The sequence below is a fragment of the Magnolia sinica genome, chromosome 18, assembly GCF_029962835.1.
Source record: "Magnolia sinica isolate HGM2019 chromosome 18, MsV1, whole genome shotgun sequence".
Classification (NCBI taxonomy): Eukaryota; Viridiplantae; Streptophyta; class Magnoliopsida; order Magnoliales; family Magnoliaceae; genus Magnolia; species Magnolia sinica.
The window spans coordinates 13818343-13833720 of NC_080590.1; the positions used below are offsets into that span (position 1 = coordinate 13818343).

General features: G+C 41.4%; 1 protein-coding gene across 5 annotated transcripts in view; it reads left to right on the plus strand.

The window, feature by feature from the left end:
- The first annotated feature begins 260 nt into the window (after positions 1 to 260).
- Positions 261 to 15378, plus strand: part of LOC131232436 (mitochondrial intermediate peptidase, mitochondrial) — a 39152-nt gene continuing 24034 nt past the window's right edge. Inside the window, exons 1-4 of one of the 5 annotated variants that reach the window (XM_058228662.1) lie at positions 261 to 734; positions 822 to 903; positions 991 to 1043; positions 1207 to 1261. In XM_058228662.1, the coding sequence (XP_058084645.1) occupies positions 547 to 734; positions 822 to 903; positions 991 to 1043; positions 1207 to 1261 (378 nt within the window). In that variant the 5' untranslated portion in view covers positions 261 to 546. The remainder of the gene's footprint in view (positions 735 to 821; positions 904 to 990; positions 1044 to 1206; positions 1262 to 15378) is intronic. The other 4 variants (XM_058228658.1, XM_058228659.1, XM_058228660.1 and 1 more) reach the window with 4 other exon arrangements.

The window sequence follows — 15378 nt, forward strand, 5'->3', positions numbered from 1 at the left end:
ACTTCCTGGCGAGATGGGCGGCAAGGTGACAACTTGTTTCTGGTCTTTAAAATAATATACACCACATAAGACAGTTGCTATGTAACTTCTCCTGGACCATTTGATATGGGCATGATAAATCATACATAAATAATGCTCTCGGTTATCATTTATTAAGTAGTGTGTCTCTCATTGATCCATACAAGTTAGCGGTTAGGATTGTTCAACCAATCTAACTTGGGACTGCAGCTTAGCCACAGTGGGTTCAACAATTTAATCAGTTTGATTTTGATTTAATGCACACCACTCCTATAATTTCTAAGCGCCTACACATTAACGTCTCTTGAACGGAGAAAGGCCAAGGCCTAGATTTCTAGGATTTCTGAACATGGTCCATCCAATTCGACTCCCACAAAATCAACGGTCTGGATCAGGAAACGATGCTCCCGCTCGCACCGACGACACTGTAAAACCCTACAATCTAAATTCCCCAACGGAAGCTCATCAATTCAACAGCGTGGCGGGAGTTCTCGCCCCTGTACGATTGCCATCCCTATCTATCTAACAATGTCTGCCCTAATTCGGCGAAAAGCTCCGATCTTCCATTGCAAGCTTTCTCTTTATCGCAAATTCACCACGCGCAGCGTCTTCGATGTGTCCGTCTCCGCAGAAAACGCAGACAACGGCCTCTACGGCTTTGAAATCTTGAAGACGGCCAAAGGCTTCCGACGGTTTGTCGACGAGGCGATCGAAAGGTATAAATCAAAATATCTTTTTTAAAGCTTTCCTATCGAGTTAAGAATCCCTAGAAAAAACTGCCACGTATTATTATTTTTTTCCAGATCGGGAGAGCTCATTTCGCACATCTCTCAGCTGCCTCCGTCCATTGAAATCATCCGTGTGATGGACGAGATTTCTGACACTGTAAGTTCCCACTAAGTCTGTACTGATCTGTGGCTCTTCTGTCCACTCTCCTTCACAACGAACTAACATGAGGCTTTAATTCGTTAGGTTTGTTCTGTTGTTGATTCTGCCGAGCTCTGCAGAAATACTCATCCTGACAGGTGATTTTATCGACACCTTTTATGGGTTCATTTGGTTCCAAATGCACCCTAAGTTCAATACAATCATTTCATTTAATTTAATTTTTGAAGGTGACAATTTCATTTATATATTTTAAAGGTGAATGTGACAAAATTACCATTTGATGAATTTTATATGTTGCAGGGAATTCGTAGAGGAAGCAAATAAGGCATCCTTGAAGATATACGAATATCTACATGTGAGGTGATCGGGCATTTTAGTTGTAATTTCCCTTTTTATTTTCAGTGACTTTTCTTCCATCCTCTTGCATTAGGTTAGGTCAATATAATTATATAACTGCTGCATTTTGATTGATGTGTCATGCATGCATCCATGTGTATATGAGCAAGCGGATGCACTGTTTATTATGGGGAGTGATTATTGCTTGGTGATCTCTCAACTAATGGTCTCCGAGAACGAGAACTGATGGAAAAAAATCAAGCAAGATAACCGCTTAGTGCAGGACAAAATCTTGCTTGAACACAAACTTGCATTTTTACTTGTAATTTTTTACGGGCTATTCTTGATGGTTGCATGGACTATCTTTACTCTACGGGGCTGTACTTAGTGGTCATTTGGGTGCCTGTAAGTTGTGCAAGTGGGTAGTGACTTACAGGTAAATCACCTACAGGTGGTGTCTGGGAGAGGAGAGGGAATTCACCTATAGGTCACTTATAGGAAAAACTGCTAGGAAACCCCTTGGGGATGGGGGTGAGAATTTACTTCCTTGTAAGTAACTTAGAGGCCAACGTTTGATTTTTGGAAAGAGGGGAAGAGGGGGGACACACACCTCACTGAAGCAAAACTCACCGTTACAGCACCAATTAGCTGCAATCTCTCTCTCTCTCCAATCGGCACTGGGTGATAGGGTTATGAGTTTTTTTTTTTTTTTTTTTTCTTGCATTTAATTAGGTTGCAATCGTGGCGCGCTAGGATTCACTGAGGTCGTGACAGTGGGGCCCACCTTAATTTTTGCTGTATATCCACTCCGTCCATCAATTTTGCCAGCTCATTTAGCTCAAATCTCAGGTGGGCCACACCACAGGAAACAGTGGTGATTGAACGCTAACGCAAACCCGAAAGGGAAAGCAAATAAATCGATAAGAAAATAAAGAGATTGTGGAAAAGATCCAACAATCCTAATCCTCTAGCCGGATGCCAGAGATCACAATGCAAGACTGTGAGCAAGCTCAACAGTCCTCTAGTCTAGAACTAGAGATCACTTTCCCTCCCTTCAATAGCCACCATAGAGAAAAGAAGAAATTTTCATAAAGAGAATATTGATCAAGTTGTCTTGTTCCACAGGATAGAATTCCTATTTATAATCAACCTTACAATCTGTAATAAAATATATGAAACAGGAAAACATATAAGTAACAAAGCTTTCTAAAATAAGAAGATACTTAGATAAGAAAATATTTAAGATTATTCCCTGCTTAAAAATAAAGATATGAAAGAAAGAGCATATTTCCTAATCTAGAAATTTGAAAAAAATGGAAAGTGAAGATGGTTTAAAAAGGACGGTGGTCATTTTCTTGTACACATGTGTAGAGTGTGCACGTGTGGGATGCGGGACGATTGCATCAATTCCACCCGGCTTGAAAAAACCCGGCTTCGTCAAGTTAATGGCAATGTACTCCTCATAGAGTTTTGGGTTGATGCGCCTGCAATCCTCTGCTGAAATCCATGTGTTGTTGGACCTTGGTCGACCTTTCCATTTGACAAGAAACTTTTGATACCCCCCTTAACTTGTGGAAACTATTTGATCATCCAACATGTCCTCAATGATTTCTTCGAGCTGGCGTGGTACCTCAGGTATATGTATAGCCTGTTCTTCCATGCTCTCGTTTGTATGATGTCCAGGATAAATTGTAAGGTCTTCCACATTAAAAATAGGGCTGATCTTCATTTCAGGTGGGAGCTGGATTAGATATGCATTATCACCTAGCTTCTTCAAAACGTGGTAAGGACCTGCCTTTCTGGAGTGGATCTTTGTATAAGAGCCTGCTGGAAACCGCTCGGGCTTAAGTCGCACCATGATTCTATCTCCTTCTTGGAATTGTGCAAAACATCATTGAACTTCTATATATCCCTTGTAATTTTCATTACTAAGGGTGATCTTTTGCCTAACTTCTTCATGTATCTCCTTAACATGCTGTGCAAAAGCTTCGGCATCTTAGCTCGATCGAGTCATACTAGGGAGTGGGACTAAATTGATAGGTTGTCGCGGTTGCATTCTAATCGCAATTTCGAAAAGAGATAGTCCTATAGTGCGGTTCATGGAACTATTATAAACAAACTCAGTTTGTGGTAACACGATGTCCCATGAGCTTATATGATCACCAACCAGACATCGAAGTAGATTCCCAAGGCTATGGTTTATGACTTCAGTATGCTATCTGTTTGCGGATGATATGCACTTGAGAATTTCAACTTAGTTCCCATCTTATACCATAAGATGCGCCAAAAGTAGCTCATAAACTTGACGTCACGATTGGATACAATGGTTTTGGGAACACCATGTAGGCGAACCATTTCTTTAAAGAAAACATTGGCGATGTGCATGGCATCTGATGTCTTCTTACAAGGGATAAAATGAGCCATCTTTGAAAACCCGTCAACCACAACATAAATAGAGTCATAGCCACGTTGAGTCTTAGGCAGTCCTAAGACGAAATCCATACTGATGTCTTCCCATAGAGCATCTGGCACGTGTAATGGCGTATAAAGACTAGTATTTTGCTTGCTACCTTTACCAAGCTGACACGCTTGACATTGATGAACAACGATCCTAACGTCTTTCTTTAAACCTGGCCAGTAAAAACGATCTTCAACCAGAGCTGTCGTTTTATCGATACCAAAGTGATCACCTAGGCCCCCTGAATGAAGCTCTCGTATAACAAGATCTCGTAAGGAACTCTTAGGAAGACACAACCTCATGTCGAAGAATAAGTACCCATCATGCAAGCTATACCTTGAGTACTCGGTGCCTGCACCAGAAATGATTGTTGAAAATACCTTTCTAAAATCATCATCTGTGGTATAGTCCCATTTAAGTTCTTCAAATCCAACAAAAGGTACGACTTTCGGCTGAGGGTGTCTGCTACCTTATTTTCAATACTGGCGCGATGTTTGAGGTTGAAAGTGAACTCTTGAAGATAAGCGCTCCACTTAGCATGCCTACACTCAACTTCTTCTGAGAATTCAAGTAACGTAATGCCTTGTGATAGAATAGAGCACAAACTCTCCAGGAATGAGGTAATGACGCCAATGCTTCAAAGCTTGTATACTAGCATAAAACTCCACATCGTAAGTAGAATGAGCTTCTCATTGAAAAAGGCCACCGGATGTCCTTCTTGGCTAAGAACACCTCTCATGCTTACGTGCAATGCATCACAGGCAACTTCAAACACTTTTTCGAAATCAGGAAGTCTAAGAATTGGAGCCTCTGTCATTTTTTGTTTGATTTCTTGAAATGCCTTTGTTGCTGCTTTAGTCCACTCAAATGGATTGGACTTCATACATTCAGTAATTGGCGCCATGACGGAACTAAAGTTCCGAATAAACCTTCGATAAAATGTCGCAAGCCCATGAAAACTACGAACCTCATGAATGTTTACGGGAGTAGACCATTCAACAATAGCCCTTATCTTTTATAAATCAGCCTTTATGCCCTCTGTGGAAACGATGAACCCGAGAAAGACCACGCTAGAGCTCATGAAGGTACACTTCTTCGAATTGATATAGAGTTTCTCATGGTGCAATACTCTCATCACTTGGCGAAGATGGTCTAGATGATCTTCTTATGAACGGCTATAAATGAGTATGTCATCGAACTATACGACGACAAACTTGCCAATTAATGGCCGTAGAATTTGCGTCATCACCCGCATGAGTGTGCTAGGTACGCTCGTCAAGCTGAATGACATAACTAGCCATTCATACAATCCATCCTTTGTCTTGAAAGCAGTTTTCCATTCATCGCGAGGACGAATTCTTATTTGATGGTACCCGCTTCGCAAATCAATCTTCGAAAAAATTGTAGCATTTGCTAACATGTTCAACATATCATATAAGTGCAGAATGGGAAAACGGTACTTTATTGTTATCTTGTTGATGGCGCAATTGTCAACACACATTCGCCAACTGCCATCTTTCTTTGGTGTCAACAACGCTAGCACAACACACGGGCTGAGACTATCACGAATGAACCCCTCTGTTAATAATTCTTCCACCCGTCGACGAAGCTCTGCATGCTCTGTCGGGTTCATTCAATATGTTGGAAGATTTGGTAATGGCTCTCCAGGTTCTAGATCAATAGCATGCTGAATGTCGCACATGGGGTGGAAGCTCACTTGGTAGTTCATCAGGGATCAAATCCTGAAATTGGGATAGAATGTCCAGAATCTCAGGTGGTTGAACAACAACATTATCAACTAGATTGATCTTGCATCCTACAAGAGCATACATGATTTCACGTTCACGACTCTCCTCCATGAATCGAGCCATGCTCAACACTATGGAAACCGACTTTACCCCTTCAAGTTCATTATCCTTCATAGGGTTAAGAGTAGAGCTGGGCATCGGACCAAGTTGGATTGGGTTGGGTCCAACTCGATACGGTCCGAAATCTAGCCGGGCTGACCCGAACCCGATCCGATCCGATCCGGTACCGAGTCCGGAACATCTGACTCGAACCGATCCGATGCACGGTTGGCCTGACCCAAACCGAGTCGGTACGATTCGGATCTTTTTAACGTTGAAAATCATTATCCTCACTGTTATTTTCGGTGTGGTCCATTTGAGCTTTAGATATGATTCATTTTTTATTTTTAATTTTCCAAATACTCTAAAATGATCACAAAAAATGGATAAACGGTATGGATATAATAAATACATCATTGTGGGGCCCATGTAACGTTGATCTCATTTGAGTCGTTCGTACAACTCGGAGCTTGAGGCACTACAGCTGTATTGACGTGCTGTAGCTATAACGTGCTGTGCATGAAAGTGCTGCTATTGACGTTGGCAAGTTCTGTGGGTCTGATCATGGGGTATGTGTTATATTCAAACCGTCCATCCATTTGGCGAGCTCGTTTTAAGGCTTGAGACGAAAAATAAGATAGATCTAACTATCAAGTGGACCACATTGAAAAAAGCAGTGGGGATTGAACGTCTACCATTTAAACCCTTTTTGGGGTCACAGTCTCACAGAAGTTTTGGATCAATTTGAAATTTTTTTTGCCTCTTAATTCAGGTCTTTGGGACCTGATGAACAGATTGGATAGAAAATAAACATTATGGTGGGCCCTACGAATTGTTTAACGGTGAAAATCATTCTCTGCTACTATTTGTGATGTGGTCCAGATGATCTTTGGATATGATTCATTTTTTAGACAATGCTTTACAATGATCTCTGAAAATATATGAACGGTGTAGATATAATAAATACATCACTGTGGGGCCCATATAACTTTGATCTCCTTTGAACTGTTCGTACAACTCACAGCTCGAGGAGCGTCAGTGCTCGTCTTCGCACGACATGTTCCTACAGCTATATGCAGCCTACAACAACTATATAGTTGTGTATGGTACGCCAACAAATCCTCTCTTATTATAGTCAGTAAACTCTGTTGGGGTCCACCGTGAATGCATGTGGTTTATCCACACCGTCCATTTGTTTTTCAGATCATTTTAGTAGTTGAACCCAAAATTGATGCATATCCAAAGCTCAAGTAGACCATACCACAGGAGAAAGTAGAATTATTGATAAGAGCCACTTTGGATTGGGTCGGATCGGATCGGTCCGGATCCATTCGGATCGGGTTTTCGGATCGGTCTGGATTGACCACGACCCGATCTCGATTCCAAAAAATGTCGGATCTGAATGGCATTACCCAATTCGCACCGATCTAGGCCGTCGGTTTAGTTCGGAATGGGTTGGATCGGGTCTGATCGCGTCGGATCCACCGGATCGGGTCAGATATACCCAGCTCTAGTTAGGAGTAATGGGCTTTCCTTTGTATATAAAGTTGTACGTGTTCTTGTGACCCTTGTGAGTTACAACCCCGTCATATATCCATGAGCGCCCCAGTAATATATGTGTGACCTTCATCGGAATGATGTCGCACCAAAGCGATTCTACATAACGACTCAGAGAGAAGTTGACTAAGCACCTCTTAGTCACAAGGATGAACGTATCATTCACCCATGCGATCTTGTATGGCTTGGGATGTGTTTGAGGTTTCAGTTTCAACTTGTCCACCATGCTTTGTGAGACCATGTTTATGCTGTTGCCTCCGTCAATAATGACCTTGACAGCCTTTTCACCACACGATACTCGTGTATGGAAAATATTCGTTCGCAACCAATCTTCTTGAGCCTCCTCCTTTGGTGCTGTCAAAATCCTTCTGACCACCAATGATAACTTGTTTTCATTTAGGTCAACGAGGCCTTCCTCAAGTTCATGTTCATCATCTTCTGGATCATTTGCGTGTTCATCTTCCAATGGCTTGCAATTAAGTCTTTTGTCTCACAAAATTAGAGATTGTGAGAGGGACACTCAGTCATATAATGTCCACGACCACCACACTTAGGGCATGTTTGATTTTTCAAATACAGTGTAAATACACGGTAAATGAGTGAATGATTACTCTTTACATCTGTTTGAAAATTCATGTGTAATTCTGCTTGGAAAACCGGTCCAAATGGACTGGTTTAAATTTGTGGGCCCTGTTGTGATATATATGATGTATCTGTGCCATCCATCCATTCTAGCATAACATTTTGAGGCATGAGCCAAAAAATGAGGCCGATCCAACACTCAAGTGACCCACACCAAAAGAAACAGTGGCCCCAATTTTTTTTTAAAGGTAGGTATTTGATTTCCTAAATCCTGTGGTGTGGCTCACTTGAGCTTTGGATCTTCCTCATCTTTTTGGATGATGCCCTAATTTCAGCTGGGATAATGGATGGATGGTGTAGATAAGTCATATCATTGTGGGCCCCACGTATATTTCACAACACCATCGGTTTTTGTCCCAAAAAAAGCCAGTGTCAAATCAAGCATTGGTACTACTACTGTAATTACTTGGGGAAATCATTATTACCCATTTTCCCTGTATTTACCATTGGTTTGGAAATTCAAATAGGCCCTTAAAGTAATTGTTAGTCGACCTCCCTTGCGTTACAACAACAGACTTTCCCTTGGTATCACCATTTTGAGAAAGAGGATTGGAAGCAGGTTAGGCGGAGTTCTGACCGATTTTGTAATCCCAAGGTAAGTTAGTGTGAGGCATGAATGGTTGTGGGCGCAAGGTGGATCCACTAGTAGTGGAACGAGTGGATGCATAACCCCCGCCTTGAAGGTTACCGCGCCTTATCATCAACTTCTAGTCCTGCACTTTTTGGGCCGTTTAATACGCCTCGTCTACGTTGTAAAGCCGAACACTTGCCAACTCTCTTTGACTCTCGAACCGTAGCCCATTACAATAACACGCCACTTGTTGTCTTCCTGTTTCTGTTAAGCGGCATCGAATGACTAAGCCATAATAACGCTGTGTGTATTCTTCCACGGTTAGATTGTCTTGTCGAAGCGTGAGGAGCTCTTGAAAAGAGGTCGTCTCGTAATCTAGCGGCATGAACCTTCGCTTCATTCTTGCTTTCATTTCCTCTCAATTGCTTATGGGAGGAAGGCCACACCGTTGTAGATCTTCTTTGATGGCGTACCACCAGTCTTGAGTTGTGCCTTTAAGTTTCAAGGTAGCGAAATGCAACTTGACAACTTCTTCCATATCATTCCAACCAAAATATCGTTCCATCGACCTTAGCTAGTCATTGCATACTTTGGGATCCAAATTACCATCATAATCTGGAATATCAATCTTGATATGCTTGGCAAGATTCGAAGTGTGAATATTCCTCCCTCCTTTGGGATAAATTAGATGATCCCGTCGGCAGTTGTTCATCCCCTTGGCTCTTGGTTACGCATAGCGATGTTGTTGGGCCCCGTAGCCTGGCTCATATTCTTCGTCTTGGAAATTACCATTCTGAGCAGGATGCCTTGAGTCATTATTTCCGGACTCCAAATCTCCATTAGGGTCATTTATAGATGTTTGGCGGTCTAGATTGATTCCATTGCTTGTGTTTTCGAGAATAATAATACGCCCCTCTAAAGCGTTCATTCTAGCTATGGAATGGGCTTCTAGGTGATGTAGGACATGAAATTTAAATATGATGTGCGAGATTTCAGGCTTAAGATCACATTAGTTTAAAAACAATTACACAAATTCCATAATCCCACATGAAAGTCCAAACCATTCAATTAAGGGGAATTTATGCCGGTCCAGGCCTACACATGTTAGGGTTGGATCTGTTAAAATTATAAACCAAACGATACTCAAAGATAAGCAGTAATCATCCACACATGCACAACAATCAGTCCCTAATCCAAGGGATTCACCAATTTCAATTCAAGGAACCCTAGGGTGAGAAAATGGACAAATAAATTAAGGATAATATAATCTAGGGCTAGGGTTTATGAAAAACTGGTATGAGAGGATAAAATAAGAAGAAAACCTAAACCGGAAGATAGTTTCCGCGTGCGGACAGTAAAAATGGCCCAGACGCACGTGCATGTGATCACGGTCGCACGTGTGGGGCCCACTATTAAAAAAAAGGCCACCTTGGCCCTGGTCGGCCAGGGATGGACTCCAAAACCCCCAAATCTAAGCTCGATCCGATGCACGGTTTGTGTGTGGTGCTCCGCCAAAGTTTCAACCCTCCTGCAGGGCTAGATTCTAGAAATCTGCTGTAAAGAAAAAAATGGCTGCAACTATTGATGAATTTGCAGATGGAATGCTTGTAGGAGACAAGAAATATGAATGGAAGAAGGTGGGGGCGAATCGGGATAGATGTGGCTTCGCACCACGGTAATTAGCCCTTCTAAGAAGGGAAAGCTTCGCACCCAATTAGGTTTTCATAACTAGGAAAGGAGCAGGAAAACACAACAATTTTTATTCATCTTCATTCAATTAAAAGAACTACAAGGGGTGCCTATTTATAAGACGACCCTATACCCAAAACTCGCGCCATGTGCACACCCTATTACTTAGCGATGAATTAAACTAAAATAAAAACAAATCAAAGAAATCTAAAGCGTTCATGATGTTCTAAATAATATAAATAAGCAAAACCTAAAGTATGAACTTAATCCGACTAGTGGGCCCCGATCATGAAATCCCATGATGGGATTTACTTGATTATCGGGCCCACTCTAATGAACCAAAACTCCGTCTTCTAACTAGGAGGCCCTCCCTGGACATCGTCATTGAACCAGATCGACAGTGGGGCCCTCCCTCTCCTTCCATATGTGTAGGGGGCGGCGTGCGTGCGCGTGATGTCTCCATCACTAGGTCATCCATCCGTTTTGTTAGCAAATCGACCACTTGTTGCAGGGTTGTGACAGTTTCTTTTTGAGGTTGTGCGGCCATCTCAGGATTGTAAATCGTCCCTCTTCTAGTGCGGCGCATAAGACAATGGGCTTTGGCAAGCAAACACAATAAAATTTTCTTCTTCTTCTTCTCTCTCTCTCTCTCTCTCTCTCTCTCTCTCGTAAGGAAAGAGAGGAAGGGCAAGGAATTGATTACATTGGGACGAGATTAGGATGTAGTAGGGTTTTGTGATTTTTGAGATGGGACGAGAAAAAAAGAGGAAAGAAAAGAGAAAGATGATAGATGGATGAAAAAAGAAAAAGAGATTGTGGTAAAAAAAGGGGGGAAAGGTCAGATTGAGATGGGAAAAAAATAGCTTCTAATTTTCCCAAGGGCAAAACTGGCTTTGATACCAATTAATGCAAACCCAAAAGGGAAAGCAAATAAATCAATAAGAAAATGGAGAGATTGTGGAAAAGATCCAACAATCCTCTGGTCGGATGCTAGAGATCACAATGCAAGACTGTGAGCAAGCTCAACAGTCCTCTAGTCTAGAACTAAAGATCACTTTCCCTCCCTTCAATAGCCACCATAGAGAAAAAAAGAAATTTTCATAAAGAGAATAGTGATCAAGTTATCTTATTCCACAGGACAGAAGTCCTATTTATAATCAACCTTACAATTTGTAATAAAATATATGAAATCTAAAAATCTATGAAATAGGAAAACACCTAAGTAGCAAAGCTTTCTAAACTAAGAAGATACTTAGATAAGAAAATATTTAAGATTATTCCTTGCCTAAAAATAAAGATATGAAAGAAAGAGCAGATTTCCTAATCTAGAAATTTGAAAAAAATGGAAAGTGAGGATGGTTAAAAAAGGAAGGTGGTCTTTTTATTGTACACACGTGCAGAGCATGCACGTGTGGGATGCGGGACGATTGCATCAAATGCCCACCATTAAAAACTTCTTAGGGACCACCATAATGTTTATTTGCCATCCAACCTATTGATAAGGTCACATAGACCTGGATGAAGGCAAAACACAAACATCTGCTTGATCCAAATCTTTTGTGGCCCACAAGAAGTTTTTATTGGTGGGCGTTTAGTCACCATTGTTTCCTGTGGTGTGGCCCACCTGAGATTTGCATCTTCTTCATTTTTGGGCCCATGCCCTAAAATGAATTGGCAAAACTGATGGGTGGCATGGATATACAAAACATACTTCAAGGTGGGCCCCATGGTCATGGCCTCACCGAATCCTGAATGATGATCTGAATCATTTATGATCTCTCTTTCTCAGTCCATTTGCATCATGTGATATGATTAGTGTGATTTGTAATATTCCTTTTACTATTCGGCACAACATTTCAGTCCTTTTGAGTTACTCTAGAATGCTCACATACATATCCTCCATACATTGCACGTATTTATATCTATCAAATTGTTGAAAATGTGGGCCCTGCTGTGGATGAGCTGCAGGCCTATAGCCCAAAAATTCATGCTGATCAGATGATCCTTACTGTCTGATTAGTTGAATTCAAATGGCTGGTGATGCAGGACGTGAATTTAAATATGATATGCAAGATTTCAGGCTTAGATCACACCAATTCAGAAACAATCACACAAATTCCACATCCCACATGAAAATCCAAACATACAATTAAAAAGGGGAATCTATGCGGGTCCAAGCCGACACAGGCTAGGACTGGACCAATAAAAATTATAAACCAAACGATGTCAAAGGGAAATAAAATCAACTACTCATGCATAAAAATCAGTCTCTAATCCAAGGGATTCCCTAATTTCAATTCAAGGAACCCTAAGGTGATAAAAAGGGGCAAATCAATTAGGGATCATGTAATATAGGGTTAGGATTCATGAAAAAATGGCTATGAGAGGATAAAAGAGGATAAAAACCTGAGCCAAAAGATGATCCCGCGTGTGGACAGCAACAATGGCCCAGACGGACGTGCCTGTGATCCCGGCCGCACGTGTGTGGGGCCCACTATTCAGAAAAAGGCCACCTTGGCCCTAGTCGGCCAGAGATGGACTCCAAAACCCCCAAATCTCAGCTCGATCCGATGTACGGTTTGTGCGTGGTGCTCCGCCGAAGTTTCAGCTCGCCTGCGGGCCGAAATCTGGAAACCTGTTGTAATGAAGAAATCTGATGCAACAAAAGAACAAATTCGAAGTATGGATGGTGGGGGAAGATGGAAAAAAAAAGATGATGGAAGATGGGGGTGAATTGGGATCGATGTGGCTTCGCACCACGGTAGTTAGCCCTTCGAAAAGGGAGGGCTTCGCACCCACTTTTGAATTCTTCAACAACTCACGAAGATAGCAGAAAAATAAAGCAGGAATTTTTTTATTAACTTCAATGAATGAAAAGAATTACAAGGGGTGCCTATTTATAGGAAAACCCTATACCCCAAAACTCGCACCATGTGCGCAACCTATTACTTGGCGATGAAGTAAACTAAAATAAAAACCAAACAAAGAAATCTAAAGCGTTCACGATGTTCTAAATAATAACAATAAGCAAAACCTAAAATATGAAATCAATCCGACTAGCGGGCCATGATCATGAGATCCCATGATGGGCTTTTCTTGATTATCGGGCCCATTTTTTTGAACAAAAACTCCGTCTTCTAGCATGGAGGCCCTCCCTGGACATCGTCATCGATCCAGATCGACGTTGGGGCCCTCTTTCATCTGTACATGCGTAGGAGGCGGCGTGCGTGCACGTGATGTCCCCATCAGATATAAAATAGCTAAATGATCAAGGGCACTCATGAACCGCTTCAGGATGTCAGGATCAAGTCTCTGAAGCTTCTCCTCAGTGAGCCACGTGCTATCTGAAGCTAGGCGTAACTTCCATTTAAGCAGGTACTTCTGAGACCTGCCGTCCGACGTTGAAACTATCTGATGGTCCAGGATATTCTCTATTTCCTCTCTGGGTGTGTGAAAGTTAGGCATGGGAGGGAGAGGTTGAGAAGAAATGTTAGGAAGAATAGGTATGGGAGGTAGAGGCTGGGAAAATGGGTCAGGACGGGTAGGTATGGAACGTAGAGGTTGGGAAAATGGATTGGGAAAGGTAGGTATGGGAGGTAGAGGCTGGGAAGAAAGGTCAGGAAGAGTGGGTATGGGAAGTAGAGGTTGAGAAAATAGGTTGGGAAGGGTAGGTATGGGACGTATAGGCTGAGAAAATGGGTTGGGAGGGGTAGGTATGGGAGGTAGAGGCTGGGAAAATGGGTCGGGATGGGGCCATGGTTCAAGGGATAAATATGGGGAATTAGGATGGGTGGGCAAATGGTCGGACAAAGTATCAGTGGTCTCGTGAAAAGTAACTAGATCCTCCACATCGAATGTGAAACTAATTCCCATGGAAGGTGGAAGATCTATCTCATACACATTGAGACCGTTTCGTTTTATAATTTTGAAGGGTCCAGCGCTATGCGCGTGTAACTTACGAACGGCCCTCGGAGGGTACCGCTCGGGGTTGATGCGGACCATCACGGAGTCTCCAATATTGAATCCTTTGGAACGTTTATACTGGTCTGCAGAAAATGTGCAATGTTCATTACTAGTCATGATCTTCTGCCTGATTTCTTGATGCCATGAATGAATGTAATGCACAAGAGACTCTGTAGACTCTGACAACTTATGGGACAGTGACATAGGGACAAGATCAATAGGTTTCCTAGGTTTATAACCAGTAACAACTTCACGAGGACTTAGACCTGTGGACCTATCGACGGAACTATTCAACGCAAACTCGGATGTAGGTATTACGGTGTCCCATGTTCTGGTGTGCTCTATATCCCTCGTAGGGGGAAACTCATCCGGTAGATCATTAGGAAAGATATCACGTAACTCATCCATTACCGGAATGGCCTCAGTGGGTAACTCTAAACTAGCCGATGGTGCACTCTCTCCAGCCACAAGGCCGCACATGTTGTACCCTTCAAAATAGTGGTCTTAATGTCTCTCATGGGGTGGGTGTACGGGTGCACACCCATAATTGATTCCTTGACCAACTCCATTCATTGGTCTATCCTCCAGGCCACCTGCTTGAGATTGGACATCTACCCCAATGGTGGGGTTTGTCCTAGCGATGGTCTTTAGTCGGGTAATGCATACATCAAGCTGTTCACAGCATTGGTCCATTTCCAAGCGCTTAATCATAAACTCCAACGTCTGAGATATCTTGTTTAATGACTCTTGCAATTGTTCCATGTTTAGTGTAGGGTGTCAACCAAAATTCAACAATATAGTTGTCAAAATATAAGATTTTTTTTTTTACTATTATTATTATTTTTTTTAAGAAACAACCTAGTTTCAAAAAACGAAAAAGGAAAGTTTCTAAGAAAAACAAATTAGGAAAGTTTCTAAAAAAAAAAAGAAAGTTTCTAAAAAGACAAATTAGGAAAGTTTCTAAAGAAAAACAACTTAGTTTCTAAAAACGAAAAAGGAAAGTTTCTAAAAATAAATTAGGAAAATTTTTAAAGAAACAAATTAGGAAAGCTTCTAAAAAAACAAATTAGAAAAGTTTCTAAAAAAAACAACCTAGTTTCTAAAAAAAGAAAAAGGAAAGTTTCTAAAAATAGAAAGTAAGTTAGTTTCTAAAAAGAAAAAGGAAAGGAAATTAGTTTCTAAAAACAGATTAAGAAAGTTTCTAAAAAATTAGTTTCTAAATTTTAAAAAAAAAAAAAAAACAGAAAAGGAAAGTTTCTAAACCTAGAAATAGAAAGCTAAGTTAATTTCTAAAATAATTCAAATAAGGGTATAACAAAAAATTTCGGCAGCTTATGTTAGGGTTTATGGACCTGTAAACAACCATATATGATGAGAATTGATGCGTAATGGACATAAACAGCCAAACC